This window comes from Dermochelys coriacea, chromosome 1 (genome assembly GCF_009764565.3).
Source record: "Dermochelys coriacea isolate rDerCor1 chromosome 1, rDerCor1.pri.v4, whole genome shotgun sequence".
NCBI classification, from domain to species: domain Eukaryota; kingdom Metazoa; phylum Chordata; order Testudines; family Dermochelyidae; genus Dermochelys; species Dermochelys coriacea.
This window is the reverse complement of record NC_050068.2, coordinates 48728678-48745668: the sequence shown is the minus strand read 5'-3', so window position 1 is coordinate 48745668 and position 16991 is coordinate 48728678. Positions and strand designations below refer to the sequence as shown.

General features: G+C 41.3%; 1 protein-coding gene across 8 annotated transcripts in view; it reads left to right on the top strand.

Moving 5' to 3' along the window:
* Positions 1-16991, top strand: part of STARD13 (StAR related lipid transfer domain containing 13) — a 493680-nt gene that overhangs the window by 469785 nt on the left and 6904 nt on the right. For 7 of the 8 annotated variants that reach the window (XM_043504394.1, XM_038387627.2, XM_043504393.1 and 4 more), the window contains 5 exons: positions 3535-3733; positions 7994-8201; positions 9354-9468; positions 10251-10472; positions 16447-16664. In XM_043504394.1, the coding sequence (XP_043360329.1) occupies positions 3535-3733; positions 7994-8201; positions 9354-9468; positions 10251-10472; positions 16447-16664 (962 nt within the window). The remainder of the gene's footprint in view (positions 1-3534; positions 3734-7993; positions 8202-9353; positions 9469-10250; positions 10473-16446; positions 16665-16991) is intronic. The other variant, XM_038387628.2, reaches the window with a different exon arrangement.

Genomic DNA, 16991 nt, shown 5'->3' with positions numbered 1-16991 from the left:
CAAGGCCCACTTCTGAATTTACCAGAGTTTCTGCTTCTTGCTCTGCTTGTGACATTGTGCTTGCTGCAGGAGTGGATCTGATGCTGTGGGAATGGCCTAATGGGAGTTTCGGCACTGTGGGCAGAAATGGGAAGATAACTAGGGACAGGGAGGAAATCATACCACAACTCTCTGTAGCTAAGTTCTCATTCAACGCCCATCACCATGGTATCTGGGCTTGTATAGTGAGAGTGAAAGAATTGGGGAGCAGAGAGCACGGAGGTGAAGCAGGGCTGGATTAAGTAGTGGAGTTGGGGGAATGGAAATATGTATAGGAGAGCGAAAAGGAGAACAGAGAGAAGGGAACAGAGAGCAAAATAGAACAACAGAGACAATTGGGAGAATGAGGAGTAACAGTGGAAGAAAGTGGAAAACAGGACAGAGACCAGAAAAAGAAAAAGCAACAGAGAGAATCCAGCCAGCCAGGAACAGCATCTCTTATGACACGTTCAAGTTTCTGCTTTAAGAGGCCACTGGAAGGTGTCTGAGCAATAGGAGAAAGCCAGCTCCACTCTCCTAATGGTAGAATTGAGGAAATATTAAATTAAAATATTAAAGGTAGAGGGAAGAGTTTAACGTCAAAGTGCTTCCAGACTGTGAACATTTAAAAACATATTTGTGCAGAGACTTTCACGCAAACCCAGATACAGGATTTCAAATGTTCTGTTAATTCAGCTTCTGCACTTGACACCTCCTCTCCTTATCCCATCTAATTCAGAATCAGCTAACGCCTGGCCATTGGATTTGTTAGAGACCAAAGCAGCTTCCAGCACCTCCCTGTACAATGGCTTGTTAGAGGTATTTCATTGTGCATGTAGGGAGCTAGCCTAGAGCCCTGCGCTTCTGGGTCTGCCACTGCATGTATTTAACAGAGTTGCAGTTGTTTATATAATTGTAAAGTATGGCTATGGGCACTTGAGATAGTTGTGACTGTTCTGAGATGAAGTAAGGAAATCCAAGCCATTAAGGATTGAAAACGATTATTCAGATACAACCCTGGCAAAGAGAAGTCTCTGTACCTTTCTTTGTTGGCTGAGCTTTTATTTCTATCTTACATCAACTGTGCACTTGCAGAATAGACTATCCACAGCACATGAAGAAAATAAAGAGAGTGGGATAAATTAATCTCTGGTGTAAATCCGTTGGTGTCTGTGTGTTTATGGATCCCTTGTAGTTACAGGATACATCTCTAATACTGGTTTCAGGGTAGCAGTCGTGTTAGTCTGTATTCACAAAAAGAAAAGGAGTACTTGTGGCACCTTAGAGACTAACAAAGCTCACGAAAACTTATGCTCAAATAAATTTGTTAATCTCTAAGGTGCCACAAGTCCTTCTTTTCTTTTATCTCTAATACTGTGGAAGAGAGCCTGAAACACCTGCTTTTATGAAACCAAGAATTACCCTCTCTTGATGAATTGAGCATTTTTCCAAAGAAAGGGAAATAGAAGTAACATCATTACACAATAGTAGAGATTAGCAGTAACTGAATGTCAGGCACCAGGAGATTGTTTTGATGATATTTGATGTCTGACCTCTGGTTCTAGAGTAGCTGTGAATTTTTAAAGGTTGTTTATGCCAGCAAGGAGCCTTTGCCCCAAACACAGAGGTTTTGCTTCACATTTGTCCAGCATGCTGCAGAGCTTTGTACTTTGAACAGAAACAAACGTGGCCATGAGTCTAGTACATTCAATATACCAGGCTGGGGGAGCATTCAAAAGGGAGAGAAGAAATGATGGACAATCCAGGTGAAAACAGCCAGACGCTTCCTTATATTTCACTGACAGATCTAAGGGGCAGCTTTACCTCTGAATATAAACATAATCCACCAATGTGCACACAATGCAGATTTCAGTTCTGTAATTTCTACATATAAATTTAGATTGCAAACATCACAGACATAACTCACTTATATAACTTTTCCTAGACATAACAGAAAAATCTCAAAACCACTATTTGCAATCTGACACTGTATTCCACTTACAAACTAATACACAGTATGCACAGTACTACGTACAGTTTAATTTACGAAAGCCACATCATCTCTATATTAATCATCAAAACATTTCAGTATGTGACCATTGAACATGGAAGGACTTCAAGAGCATCCATTAACTGTTCAGGCTGAGGATGGAGCTGCATGGGCCTTGGAATGGAGGTTGCAAAATTAAGCAAAGGATGTTGCATGACTGAACTGCATATTTAATTCCTTTCATGGTTGGAGTTGGTGGAATATGCTGTCCAGTAACCTTGACTCCAAGTTAACAAAACAAATAACTAGCTATACACAACAGGCAATGAGGAAGCAAGCTTTATAATTTGAAGCCCAAAATATGCCCACTTTATTCTTTTTATAGATTTTCTCAGTATTTCACCTCTTCTCCTATAAACTGAAGAAAAACAACAGGAATACTTCCCAAATGGAACAACAGAAACTCACTTGGGAATAAATATGTGGTTCATGCTCAGGAATTCACCTCAGGGGAATTCCACTTCCAAGAACTACTGTAAAAGGACAACACTGCTATGAAGGCACTAACCGGGCTCATTTTAAGAATTACCACTTCCTTCAAAATAGAAAGCAAACAAGATAAAAATGTATCTTGGGCCTGGGCTAAACTGGGGGGTTTCGAACTAAGATACGCAACTTCAGCTATGCTATTCACGTAGCTGAAGTCGAAGTATCTTAGTTCGACTTACCTGGCAGCCCTCACGGCAGCGAGTCGACCTTGGCGGCTCCCCCGTCAACTCTGCTTATTCCTCCTGCCGAGGTGGAATATAGGCATCAATTCGGGGATCAATTTATCACATCTAGATGAGACGTGATAAATCGATCCCCAATAGATCGATCACTATCCGCCAATCCAGCAGGTAGTGAAGACGTACCCTTAGTCTCTACACAGATAATCCCTCTGCGGCCTCTGCTTTGTAACTGCTAGCTTTTTCAGTGGAATTTTAGGAAACTTCGGGGAGCAGAGAACAGGAAGGGGAAAAATAGATTTAGCATCTTGGTGTTAATCCTACCAGGACGTCCCAGTCTCTTGACACGTAGTATATTACTTAGCTGAAGATCCTGTCATCTTGTTAATCTTCAAAATAGATAGACGTGATAAGCTAGATTCACAGCAGGGGTAAATCAGTGTATCTCCATTAAAGTCGACTAGTTCTGTCCATTTACGCCAGCTAAGGAACTGGCTCACAATTTTTAGGGGCTATCATATCCTCATACATTCTGACCTTTTGGTGTGTGATTTGGTATAATAGGGAAGAATTATTAGGTGTTATAGTCCCACAGCAAGAGTATGTAGCTATTTATGATTTCTCTTGTAAACAAGTCTACTGGCATTTCCATTAATGTAAGAATCTAGCAGTTGCATGAAATCTTGTTATCTACAATAGTAAAACAAATAAGACAACTTCCTCAGTAAGCAAAGCCTCTTGTAAGAAATACTTGAAAGAAATGGCTGTTTAACCAACCCAACGTGGCTCCTGGTTTAGGTGGGTCTGTTTCGAAAATCAGGAGTGAAGTCCCGAATCCAGGCCCTGCGTCAGATGAACGAGAGCTCCCCTGAGAACGTCAGCTATGAAGACCAATCAGCCTACGATGTGGCAGATATGGTAAAGCAGTTTTTCAGGGACTTGCCAGAACCTCTTCTCACCAGTAAGCTAGGAGAAACCTTCCTCCATATCTATCAATGTAAGTAAAATGATGGTTATTCTGAATGTTACTGAAGTGTCAACTGTGGGCCTGATTCATTCAATTAACTTCAAATGCTTTGGATCAGGCAAAATGTGATTGGTGCTGTACACAGCACAAAATAAAGACAGTCCCTGCTACTAGAGGCTTTGGCTGAGATTTTCAAAGCTACCTAATGGGATTTAGGCATGCAGTTCCCTTAACTGTCATAGAAATTGGGTGTCCAAATTCCACATGCAACTTTGAAAATCACAGCCTTCCAATCAAAAAGAAGCACACAGAGAAGGTGAGATGCACAGAGAAATTCAGAGGAGGAAATAACCTGAAACAGTTTATATGATAATATCATATTTTTTTAAAAAAGTACTGACTCACTTCATCTTGGTAAAAGTCTTTTGAATGTGGAGAGGATGGTGGCTTGCCCTTAAAAATGAGAACATTAATATGAAATGAATTTTCATGAGGATATAGCTTTTGAGGGTTTGCATTTTCATTATATCTACTAACATTTATATGTACTCTAGTCCTGTAGTTTAGATCCCAAACTTAAGTCCTGTTAAGAGGGGGAAGAAAATAGGGGAAGAAAAGCTTAAGGGATTTTTCTTTTAATTTCATTCCTCAGCAATGTCTGAACCTCAAACATATCAGAAAGAGACCAGTACATGTGAGCCAGAAAATGAAACTGACCATTTTAGTCTAATTGTCCAAATTAGGGGAGGAGTCAAAAGTAAACAAACAGTGGAAATAGTGAAAAGTAAATTAACAACTTAAAATGTTCTGTTGTAGGAATTTCAGGTGATACTGATAAGAGAGAAACCATTTTAAAATACCATATGAGCCCAGTTTTCAGAATTCTAAGGTACCTGTATCTCCCCACCCCCTTCCATTAGCATAGTATCTGAGCACCTCACAATTTTTAATGTATTTATCCTCACAACACCCCTGTGAGGCATGGAAATACTGTTATCCCTGTTTCACAGGTGAGGGGCTGAGATGGAGAGAGACAAAATGAAAAACAGTGAGACCAAGGTCATACAAGAAGTCCGTGGGGAGCAGTGAATTGAATCTGAGTCTCACTAGTCCTAGACTAGTGACCTAATCGTTGACCCATACTTCCTCTCTCTGCTTTCATGCCCAGAAGCTGCAGGGTCACACTGAACTTCAGGCACATTTCATAGCCTTTATAAAAAGCACCTGTAATTATTTGCACCAATAAAATTGCTCCCATAATTACTTGCATCACCAAAATAGCAGTCTAAGTAGAGGATATATCTAATTCCAGGGCCATATTTTATGTTCTCACAGTGACTCTTAAATAAAAGTATGTGTTTTAGCCATTGTTTGATGAAAACTGGGAATGCTCCTATGTTAACACAGGAGGGAAGGCCAGTCAACTGTCACATCTGAATGCCCACGTCTCTAAAAAGCACATATGGTTTCAGAGTCTGGAAACTCATATAAAACTACAAAACCAATTTAAAAAAATCTCCTTTTAGGATGTTGCTAGGCCTTATAGGAGCTTCTGTTTTGGGGAAGTCAGATGTATTTTATTTATAACTAAAACTGGTCCTGTAATACTCTAGTACAGTACATAGAGAAAAGATTTAAAGAAGGAAGTTGTGATAGTCCACTTTATGGATCAGCCTTTTACCATATTCTTGTGGTTATAAAATGTCATTTGAGAAAATGATAGTAAAGCCTCCATGTACAGTATATATAGGGAATAAATTAATTCCAGGGCATAGTAAGGCTAAAGAGCTTAAACCTGTACTGCTGGGAGAAGAAGAAATGGCTCTAGGAAGGATGTCTTTGCACTGTGTGAGTAACTTTAAGGAGCTCACAAGGATTTCCATATGGATTTGTTTAAAACAAAGCAGTAACAGGGAAACAGGTGGGCTTTCCTACATATTGAGAAACAAAGTTTAGATTAAAAACAGGATTTTTTCCTCCATACATTCAACAACATTTATATTTCTCTGCTTCAGGTAGGACTGGAAGAACCAACCTTTCTGGATCAAAAAAATAAATAAAAATGAACAGTTAGTTGAGTACCTGCAGTAGCTCATAAAGTGTGGGGTTAGATCAAGGGTGGGCAAACTATGGCCCGCAGGCCGTGTCTGGCCCATCAGACCTTTTAATCTGGCTCTCGAGCTCCCATTGGGGAGCGGGGTTTGGGGCTTGCCCTACTCTGCACATGCTGTAGCTCTGTGCAGCTCCGAGAAACATCAGCATGTCCCTCTCCAGCTCCTACGCATAAGGTCAGCCAGGGGGCTCTGCGCACTGCCTCCACCCCAAGTGCTGGCTCCACAACTCCCATTGGCTGGGAACGCTGGCCAATGGGAGCTGCAGGGGTGGCACCTGCAGATGGGGCAGCAAGCAGAGCCACTTGGCCACACCTCGATGTAGGAGCTGGAAAGAAGACATGCTGCTGCTTCCGGGAGCTGCTTGAGGTAAGTGCCATCCGGAGCTTGCCCCCCTGCCTCCCTCCCGGACTCCAACCCTCTGCCCCAGCCCTGATCCTCCTCCTGCCCTCCAAACCCCTCAATCCCAGCCCGGAGAACCCTCCTTCACCCCAAACCCCTCATCCCCATCCCAGAGTCTGCACCCCCAGCCGGAAACCTCACCACCGCCCCTAGCACTCCCCGCATACTCCAAACCTCCCAGCCTGGAGCCCCCTCCCCCACACCCAACCCCCTACCCCAGCCTGGAGGCCCCTCCTGCACCCCAAACCCCTCATCCTAGCCCAGAGCCCATACCCCTGCCTGAATCCGGAGCCCCTTCTCATACTCCAAACCCCTCTGCTCCACCCCAGCCCCCTCCTGCACCCCAAACCCCTCATCCCTGGCCCCACCCAAGCCCACACCTCCAGCCAGAGCCCTCATCCTTTCCATATCCCAACCCTCAGCCTGGAGCCCCCTCCAACACCCTGAACTCCTCGTTTCTGGCCCCACCCCAGAGCCCGCACCTCCAGCCGGAGCCCTCACCCTCTCCTGCACCCCAACTCCCAATTTCGTGAGCATTCATGACCCACCATACTATTTCCATACCCAGATGTGGCCCTCTGGCCAAAAAGTTTGCCCACCGTGGGTTAGATAGATACTTAACTTTGGGAATTTTTGTTTATATGCATGTAGTTTACTTAAATCACCAAAATTGGGGTTGGGAACGATTCTTTTCCCCATGACATACTGGCAAGAACTTGAGGAGCTGGGACACTTGAAGAGCTGAGTTGATATATCCAGAATGGTTGACTTCTGTGATTGCAGGGGGATGAGCATACCACAGTTCAAACTGTGCTCAGTTACCCTATACTTGGCATAGCAGTGGTTTATGTTACTCTGCTTAACCAAAACTCCCAGTTAACTGAAGTGAAGTCCCTCAGAGTTGTATTGTATTCTTTATTATGTGCAGGAGGGAGGGATGAGGGACATATTGCACAGACTTACCAAAGATTCCTCTGAGTTTTCTGAAGATTTCCTGTGTCCCTTGCCACCTCTAGAAAATCAGGGTTATACTATATCAATTTGCCATTTTTTGTCTGAAACCTTTTAAAATAAAGTGCTTGCGTGAGCTAAGAAACAAAACTTTATAGCTTGCTGTTGCATCAATGGTAACTCAGGCTTTGCTCTTCTTTCATAGGGTTATATATAAAGTATTAAACACCCAGAGGAGTTCCAACCTGAGGAAACTTATGGAAACTTTAGAAATGATTCTGTCCAAGATGCTATTTAAGCATATCCATTACTACTTTCATTAAACTCTTCCTAGGTTCAGGACATAAGTGCAAGCATTTTCCCAAGCATTCCTAATGCTTTTTGAACTGCTCTCCCAAGGGCAGAAAAATCATAGAAAATAGCTATGGCACTAAGTACTGTTCTCACATCATAAACTCTAAATGAAGTACGGTCTCCTTCTTAGAGAACCATCTCCTTAGGGACAGAGAAGGGTAGTAAAATAGGCCAGGCAGGCTATGCACTATGGAAAGATAAAAAATATAATAGAGCTTAAAAGTTTGGACTCAGTCCTCTTTAGTACAGGTAGGTATTCACTTTCCAAAACATGGAAGAGTAGGATTGAGCAAGCTCAGAATATGTAAGAAAGAAAAGCTCAGGTTTTCATAGTCTGACATTTAAGAGGTGTTTTCCCTCTCCAAAAAAAGTAGGCACCACAGTCCAAGTTTCTGTGTTCACTTTATCATGTTCCAGTGTCTTTACAAGACGTTATGATTAATCCCATTGAATGACACTTGATTTTCCTCAGATGTTCCCAAAGAGCAGAGACTTCTGGCTGTGCAGGCAGCCATCATGTTGATGTCAGATGAAAACAGGGAGGTTTTGCAGACTCTGCTGTGTTTCCTGAGTGACGTTTCCTCTGTAGAAGAGAATCAAATGACTCCAATGAATGTTGCTGTGTGTCTGGCCCCTTCCCTTTTCCACCTTAATATATTAAAGAAGGAAAGCTCACCAAGGTAAGTAACCGTCTTGGCTGTCCCCTTATCTTTTACAGAAAGGGCTGGAGTTTAAAACTTAAATAATATTTTATTAGCATGAAATAAAATGATGCTTTTGATGTTTAGACCGACATTGGGGTCAAATTTTCAAAGGTGACTGTTCAATATTGCACCCCAAGATTTGGGCATGCATTCTTTGAGAAGGCATTACAGAGCCAGAGGGGCATTTACATATATAGAGAAAGTCATTTAATTCTTGCACAAGTAAATGCCCATTTTCATCTGTAAATTCAGTGAGCGTGTGAGTATGTTTTGTAGAGCTAGTTTTGGCTTTTGAAGGCACCGAGCCTGATTCTGTTGCCATTGGAATCAATGGGGCTTTTGCCATTGACTTCAGTGTGCAGAAGATAGAGCAGGGCTTTTAACAAGCACATTTTCAGTGCATGGTACAAGGTTGCAGGCACACAATTCCTGTCAAGGTCAATGGGTGTGTTGTGGCTTAAATCCTGTGCAACCCTAAACTTCACCCAAATCATTATTAAAAGAGGCATCATGGAAAGGAGGGATAAGCATGGAATGCTTGTGTTCTAATCTCAGCTCTGCCAATGACTCACTTTGTGTATACTTGAGTAGCATTCTGCTAACTGGAAAATGGAGCTCATTTCAGGCCATGTTCCTGTGGTGGTTCATAACATGGTGAATATAGATTAAACAGGGCTTAGATCCATCCAAACATTGGTGGCCCATCTAAATGTCCCCTCTGCAATCCCTTCCCATCCCTGCCAAAGATATTACTATGACCATATTTGGAATCTGTTCAGGTATATGGGTCTGGAAAGGTCTCCTTGTAGCCAGTGCCTAGCCAAGCATTTTAAATGATGACAGCGTAGAATACTGGGCATATTAGTTGAGGGTCTGTTGAAAAATGTATCATATGCAATGTACAACATCTTTAAACGTTCCTGATTATAACTTTAGCTTGAGAATATTTTAGTTAAATACTTTTTTCCTTTGGAATCAAAAAAAGGTTTTGTGTGGTCTGAATGATCTCTGAGAAATGTAAATTTAAAAGGATTTTCTCTGTGGCCATGAGAACATTATGCCATTATGTTTACTTCCATATTGAAAAGATTCATCTCCTCTTACCTGAGACACTGAATTCAATTACAGAGTAATACAGAAAAAATATGCAACAGGAAAGCCAGATCAGAAGGACCTCAGTGAAAACCTGGCAGCTACTCAGGGACTTGCACACATGATAATAGAATGCAACAAACTTTTTGAGGTGAGTGGAAGACTCAGCATTATTCATGGAGACCACAGTACATAATAGAGCAGCCTTTGAAATATTTACAGTTTAGACTTACATTTCTGCTCTCATTTTAGCTTAGAGGGCGATGGTTCCTAACTTATTTATAAGCTTGTTCCATCTGATATTTATTTCTCATTTCTTTCTGACTGTCTCCTTCTACCTTTTCAGAGATACAGGTATTAGTATCATTGGTTTATTATCCTTGGGGAGTTTGCAGCCCAAAATTCTGGGTTAACAAATTTTACTTTATATCAAAATTTGTTGTTTTAATGTTTAATTAGTTATATGTTTTTATTATCTTACTTTAAAAAAAATCTAAAAGGGAGCTTACATACTTTGTTCTGTATGTAGTCTAACAAAGCTGTAGTTGCCTAGGACTGCACAGTGATTATTGAACTACATGCACTGGCACTTGCCGTTTCAGGGATAGAACTTGTATCCTCCTGCTCCAAAAGTACATAGTCGTCTTGAGCTAAAGGAGAATCGTTATTAGCATTAAGGGCTTTTGACATACAATTGAACAGTCTGATTCCATCCAGTAGAGAGCTGTGGTACACAGACACATTGGCTATTTCATTTTCATATCTTGATATCTCATGATTAACAGTAGGCACAGATAGCAGTGGGTATCTGTTTTCATAGATTCATTGTGCTTGTGTGCAGGATAATACATTATGCTAGAGAATGCTTCTCTTAAAAGGCAGTTCTCAAAACAAGCCTCTACCTCTAAGTTTTACCTGCTTTCTTTGGAACAGGTCCCCCATGAGATGGCAACCCAATCTCGGAATTCCTATGTGGAGGCTGAAGTGCATTGTCCCACAGTGGAGGAACTAGGAAAGCAAATGGATGAAGAAGGAGGAAATTACCAAATGTACCTTGAAAGTCTGATGCAGAATCTTCAGAAAGAAGCAAAAGAGAAATTCAAAGGATGGGTCACCTGTTCTAGCATAGAGAACACAGAACTCGCCTACAAGAAGGTAATTTCAAGAGATGTGGAAGAAGTAAAAAACAAAACAAATTTAAAAAAAAGTATCAAATCTACCCATTTCTACCCATAGGACCCATTGGTTCATTACATGGCTGAATAAATGCTGTGACAAAGCTCTGTTCTTGCCTCCGTGGGTCCCGCGTTTCCTGGCAAATTTCACTAGCCTCAGAGGCTCACTGTGACCCTCCACGTAACTCTTCTTTCTCTAGAGACAAGGGTCACAGTCTGCTGAGCCATTTTCATCATAAGCCATCAAGGGAGGCGAGGAGAAGTTATCCTTCCTTGCACAGTCTCTGTTGTCTCCCAGTCTCAGTGATTAATCAGGGGGCAAAAGTGGGGGGGGGGAGCCCAGGCCCACCCTCTACTCCAGGCTCCAGCCCAGGGACCCTAATAGCATCAGCTATGGTAGCTGACCTTTTAGAAACATGACAGCTCAGGAAATTGTACATACTTCCCCCACAGCAGCCCTCACTTCCTCAAGCTCCACTTCACCCTTACCTCAGGGCCTCCTTCCTTGTGCCTGATATGGTGTGTACTACTCAACCTCTCCAACCGCACAACTTCTTTCCACAGCTCTTGACATGCACACCAACCTGACTAACTGGGAGGCTTTTAACTAGTTTCAGCCAGCCCCTGATTGGCTTCAGGTGTCCCAATCAACCTAGCCTTCTCCCTGCCTTCTGGAAAGTTCTTAATTGGCCCCAGGTGTCTTAAATGACCTGGAGCAGCTGCCATTTCACTTATCCTGGTACCAGGGATTTGTTTAGCCTGGAGCTAATATATCTATCTCCCACTACTCTTCCATAGCCATCTGGCCTTGCCCTGTCACAATGCCTTTACTATTTTTTAAATCTTCTACAGGCAGGTAAACAATATTCTTTAGGGGGAAAAAATCCTGTTAAAACTTACTGTATAAATAAATAGTTAATAGAAATGTTACATGGCAGTGATCTATGTATGATATTCCTGGAAGTGGGCACACAGAAGCCATAGTAAGATCTCAAACCAACAGGCAGAGGAAGTGATAAAGCAAACCATGAAAAGATAGCGAGAAGAAAAGAAGGAAAAATAGATTGTATTACTTAAGTGAATTGTTTGAGAAGGGGATGGGTAACATTCCTGGCCTTCTCCTTCTTCTCCTGCAAATAGGTCACTGGAACACAGTAGAGAGGTTTGCTAAAGCTTGACGAGATTTGGAAGATGAGGGGTGAAATATTTTGTTAATGTAGATACAGTGTAGCTTCCTGCCTGTACTACCAGGGTAGTCCTGCACAGTTGTTGCGAAAATGTTATATCTATGATTTTAGGATAATTTTATCACCACTCTGTTCAGATGGAGGCTTTCCCCATTACAACAAGGGGAAGTTAATATCAACAAAGGGGAAGGAATGCAAGCCAAAATAGGGAAAAACAGGTTAAAGAAATATATAGATAAGATAGACATATTCAAGTTGGTAGGGCCTGATGAAATTCATTATAGGACACTTCAGAAACGAGCTGAAGCAATCTTGGAATCAAGAAGGAATTCACCCAAGAATTCTGAAGGAACTCAAATGTGAAATTGCAGGACTACTAACTGTTATCTGTAACCTATCATTTATATCAGCTTCTGTACCAAATGACTGGAGGATAACTAATGTGATGCCAATTTTTAAAAAGGGCTCCAGAGGTGACCCTGGCAACTACAGGCCAGTAAGCCTCACTTCAGTACCGGGCAAATTGGTTGAAACTATCATAAAGAACAAAATTGTCAGACACACAGATGAACATAATTTGTTGGGAAATAGTCAACATGGTTTTTGTAAAGGGAAATCATGCCTCACCAATCTACTAGAATTCTTTGAGGGGGTCAACAAGCATGTGGACAAAGGAGATCCAGTAGATATAGTGTACTTAGATTTTCAGAAAGCCTTTGACAAGGTCCCTCACTAAAGGCTCTTAAGCAAAATTAGCAATCATGGGAAAGGGAAAAGGTTCTCTCATGGATTGGTAACTGGTTAAAAGATAGGAAACAAAGGGTACGAATAAATCATCAGTTTTCAGATTGGAGAGAGGTGAATAGTGGTGTCTCCCAGGGGTCTGTACTGGGCCCAGTCCTATTTAACATATTCATAAATGATCTGGAAAAAGGGGTAAATAGTGAGGTGGCAAAATTTGCAGATGATACAAAACTGCTGAAGATCGTTAAGTCGCAGGCAGACTGTGAAGAGCTACAAAAGGATCTCACAAAACTGGGTGACTGGGCAACAAAATGGCAGATGAAATTTAATCCATATTGGAAAACATAATCCTAACTATACATATACAATGATGGGGTCTAAATTAGCTGTTACCACTCAAGGAAGAGATTTTGGAGTCATTGTGGCTAGTTTTCTGAAATCATCCACTCAGTGTGCTGCAGCAGTCAAAAAAGTGAACAGAATGTTGGGAATCATCAAGAAAGGGATAGATAATAAGACAGAAAATATCATATTTCCCCTTTATAAATCCTTGGTACACCCACACCTTGAATACTGCGTGCAGATGTGGTCGCCCCATCTCAGAAAAGATATATTGGAAAAGGTTCAGAAAATGGCAACAAAAATTATTAGGGGAATAGAACGGCTTCCGTATAAGGAGAATCATAGAATATCAGGGTTGGAAGGGACCTCAGGAGGTCATCTAGTCCAACCTCCTGCTCAAGCAGGACCAATCCCCACCTAAATCAAAAAAGATTAAGCAGAACCAATCCCCAATTTTTGCCCCCAGTCCCTAAGTGGCCCCCTCAACAACCCTGGGTTTAGCAGGTCAATGGTCAAACCACTGAGCTCTCCCATATCCCCAAATATGGGGTTTTAATAAGATTAATAAAACGGGGACTTTTCAGCTTGGAAAAGAGGTGACTAAGGGGGGATATGATAGAGGTCTATAATATCATGAGTGGTATAGAGAAAGTAAATAAGGAAGTGTTATTTACTCCTTCTCATAATACAAGAACAAGGGGCCACCGAATGAAATTAGTAGATAGCAGGTTTAAAACAAACACGAGAATGTATTTTTTCACGTAATGCACTGCCAACCTCTGAAACACCTTTGCCAGAAGGTGTTGTGAAGGCCAATACTATAACGGGATTCAAAAGGGAGCTAGCTAGATTTATGGAAGATAGGTCCATCAATGGCTATTAGCCAGGATGGGCAGAAATGGTGTCCCTAGCCTCTGTTTGCCAGAAACTGGGATTGGGTGACAGGGCATGGATCACTTGATGATAACCTGTGTGTTCATTCCCTTTGGGGCACCTGCCATTGGCCACTGTCAGAGGACAGGATACTGGGCTTGATGGACCTTTGGTCTGACCCAGTATGGCCATTCTTATGTTCTTATTAGCAATTATCTTTGAGAACTCCTGGGGGATGAGTAAAGTCCAAGAAGACTTGAGAAGATTAAACATAGTACCTGTCTCTAAAAGAGGGAACAAAGAGGACCTAGAGAATTATAGATCAGTCAGCCTAACAATCAATTTGTAAGCATCCTAAGGAAAATAGGGTTGTCAGGAATAGTCAGCATGGATTTGTCAATAACGAATCATACCAAACCAACTTAATTTCCTTCTTTGGCAGGGTTACCGGCTTAGTGTACTGGGGGGAAGCATGACATGGTATATCTTTGATTTTAGTGAGGCTTTTGATGCAGTATCACATGATGTTCTTATAAGCAAACTAGGGAAATATGGTCTAGCTAAAATTACTATAAGGTGGGTGCACAACGGGTTGAAAGACTATACTCAAAGAGTAGTTAACAATGGTTTGCTGTCAGACTGGGAGGGCATATCTAGTGGGCTCCTGCAGGGAGTCAGTCCTAGGTCTAGTACTATTCAATATTTTCATTAATGACTTGGATAGCGGAGTGAAGAGTAGGCTTTTAAAATTTGCAGATGACACCAAGCTGGGAGGGGTTGCAAGAACTTTTGGAGGACAGAATTAGAATTCAAGATTACCTAGACAAATAGGAGAATTGATCTGAAATCAACAAAATGAAATTCAGTAAAGACAAATGCACAACTACAAAATGGGGAATGACTGACTAGGTGGTAGTACAGCTGAAAAGGACCTGTGGTTACAGTAGATCACAAATTGAATATGAATCAACAATGTGCTGCAAAAAAGGTTAATATCATTCTTGGCTATATTAAAATGAGTGTTGTATGTAAGACATGGAAGGTAATTGTCCCACTCTACTTGGCCCTGGTGAGGTCTCATCTGGAGCACTGTGTCTGATACGGGGTGCCACACTTTAGGAAGTATGTCGATAAATTGGAGAGAATCCTGAGGAGAGCAACCAAAATGATAAATAGTTGAAAAAATCTGACCAATGAGGAAAAGTTAAAAGAGTGTATGTTTAGCTGTGAGAAAAGAAGACTCGGAGGGGGGAGCTGTTAAGGGCTATTGTAAAAAGGACAGCTTTCAGAGTACAGCTGTGTTAGTCTGTATCTGAAAAAAGAACGGGAGTACTTGTGGCACCTTAGAGACTAACACATTTATTAGAGCGTGAGCTTTCGTGGGCTAAAGCCCACTTCATCGGATGCATAGAATGGAACATATAGTAAGAAGATATATATATACATTCATATGTGAATCTATTTCCCGATGTTAAGTATCCTCACACCTTCTTGTCAACTGTCTAAATGGGCCATCTTCATTATCACTACAAAAGTTTTTTCTCCTGATGATAATAGCTCATCTTAATTAATTAGGCTCTTACAGTTTGTAGGGCAACTTCCACCTTGTGTGTGTGTGTGTGTGTGTGTGTGTGTGTGTGTGTGTGTGTGTATATTCTTACTATATGTTCCATTCTGTGCATCTAATGAACTGGGCTATAGCCCATGAAAGCTTATGCTCTAATAAATTTGTTAGTCTCTAAGGTGCCACAAGTACACCTTTTCTTTTTATAAAAAGTACTGTGATCAATTGTTCTCCATCTCCACTGAAGGTAGAAAAAGAAGTAATGGGCTTAATCTGCAGCAAGAGAGATTTAGAGTAGATATTAGGAAAACCTTTCTAAATATAAGGGTAGTTAAGCTTTGGAGTAGGCTTCCAAGGGAAATTGTGAAATCCGCATCATTGGAGGTTTCTGAAACAGGTTGGACAAACACTGGTAAGGGATGGTCTAGGTTTATTTGATCCTGCCACAGCACTGGGGCTGTCACTTCCAGCCCTACCTTTCTATGATCTTTGGCTCTCTGTGGTTTTCTCCACACTACAGAGCTGTATCAAGTAACAGAACCCATGGGCTAAGAGCAGATTTTTTGCTATAAAAGCTATTTGACTACTTTTGGGGCCCCAGAAAGAACAACCTTTATCCATCCAGACACAAGAATGAGTCACCATGTCAATTACTCTTGAAAACTCTGATTAATGCAAGTCCACTGATTAGCCAAAAGGACTAATCTTCCGTGCACAGCATCACCTCAGATTGCCCAAGTGTTTCAGATTGAACATGGGACTCTTTCAGGGCAATCAGAGTTTCGGGTACTGGGCCAAGAAATCAGTCTTATTCTAATCATATTGTATATCACCAACCCTTTCTTCAGCCCCTCTTACCAGCTATTTTTCAAACATTCTATGACCTCTTCAGGGAAAATCCCACGTTCTACTTAATATCTTTGAGGTAGGAACTTTGGACCAAATTGGCATCTCAGTCCCACCAATATAAAGAGAGTAATGCCAGTGTCATTGGAGGAGCTAATCCAGATTTACGTTGTTGCGAGAACAGAATTTAACCTACTGTCTCATTTTTCTGTTAAGTGTCAGCACATGTATATTTCTATATAAACAAATAATATTGAACATGCCTGTAACTATAAATGCTGTGAAACTTCATCTTAAACTTGAGCTCTGAGTCCTCACCGGAAATTCTTTGATCATTCCACACCGAGAACATATTCATAGATCCAGCATTTCCATTTTTTCTTTATTGTTTACTCAAGGTTGGGGATGGCAACCCACTCAGGCTTTGGAAAGCTTCAGTGGAAGTTGAAGCGCCTCCATCAGTTGTATTGAATCGAGTTGTAAGAGAACGTCACCTTTGGGATGAGGACTTCTTGCAATGGAAGGTCGTAGAAACTCTGGATAAGCAAACAGAAATCTACCAGTATGTATTGAACAGCATGGCACCCCATCCTGGCAGAGACTTTGTAGTTCTAAGGTAAACTTTCTAAAGGCAACCTTCTAGCCTCTGACTTCTCCACAAGGAGTTTCTGTTATTAGAAAGATCTGGTCTTATATAGCTTTCTCCTTAACATTTATACACTAAGTATACTATATCATCTACATACAGGCTGTAATATTTTATTTCTCAAATTGAATTTAAAACTATGCGCTTAGAGCATACTGATCTTTTTCTCAATGACATTTGAGCAACAGTCTTGCAGAACCCATGTATCAGAACATAAATATTGTTCATTCCTTAGGACAGGTGCCTGAAAATAGCTACTCTCAAAATAATGCAGATATAACTCAACTGTTTTTTCTC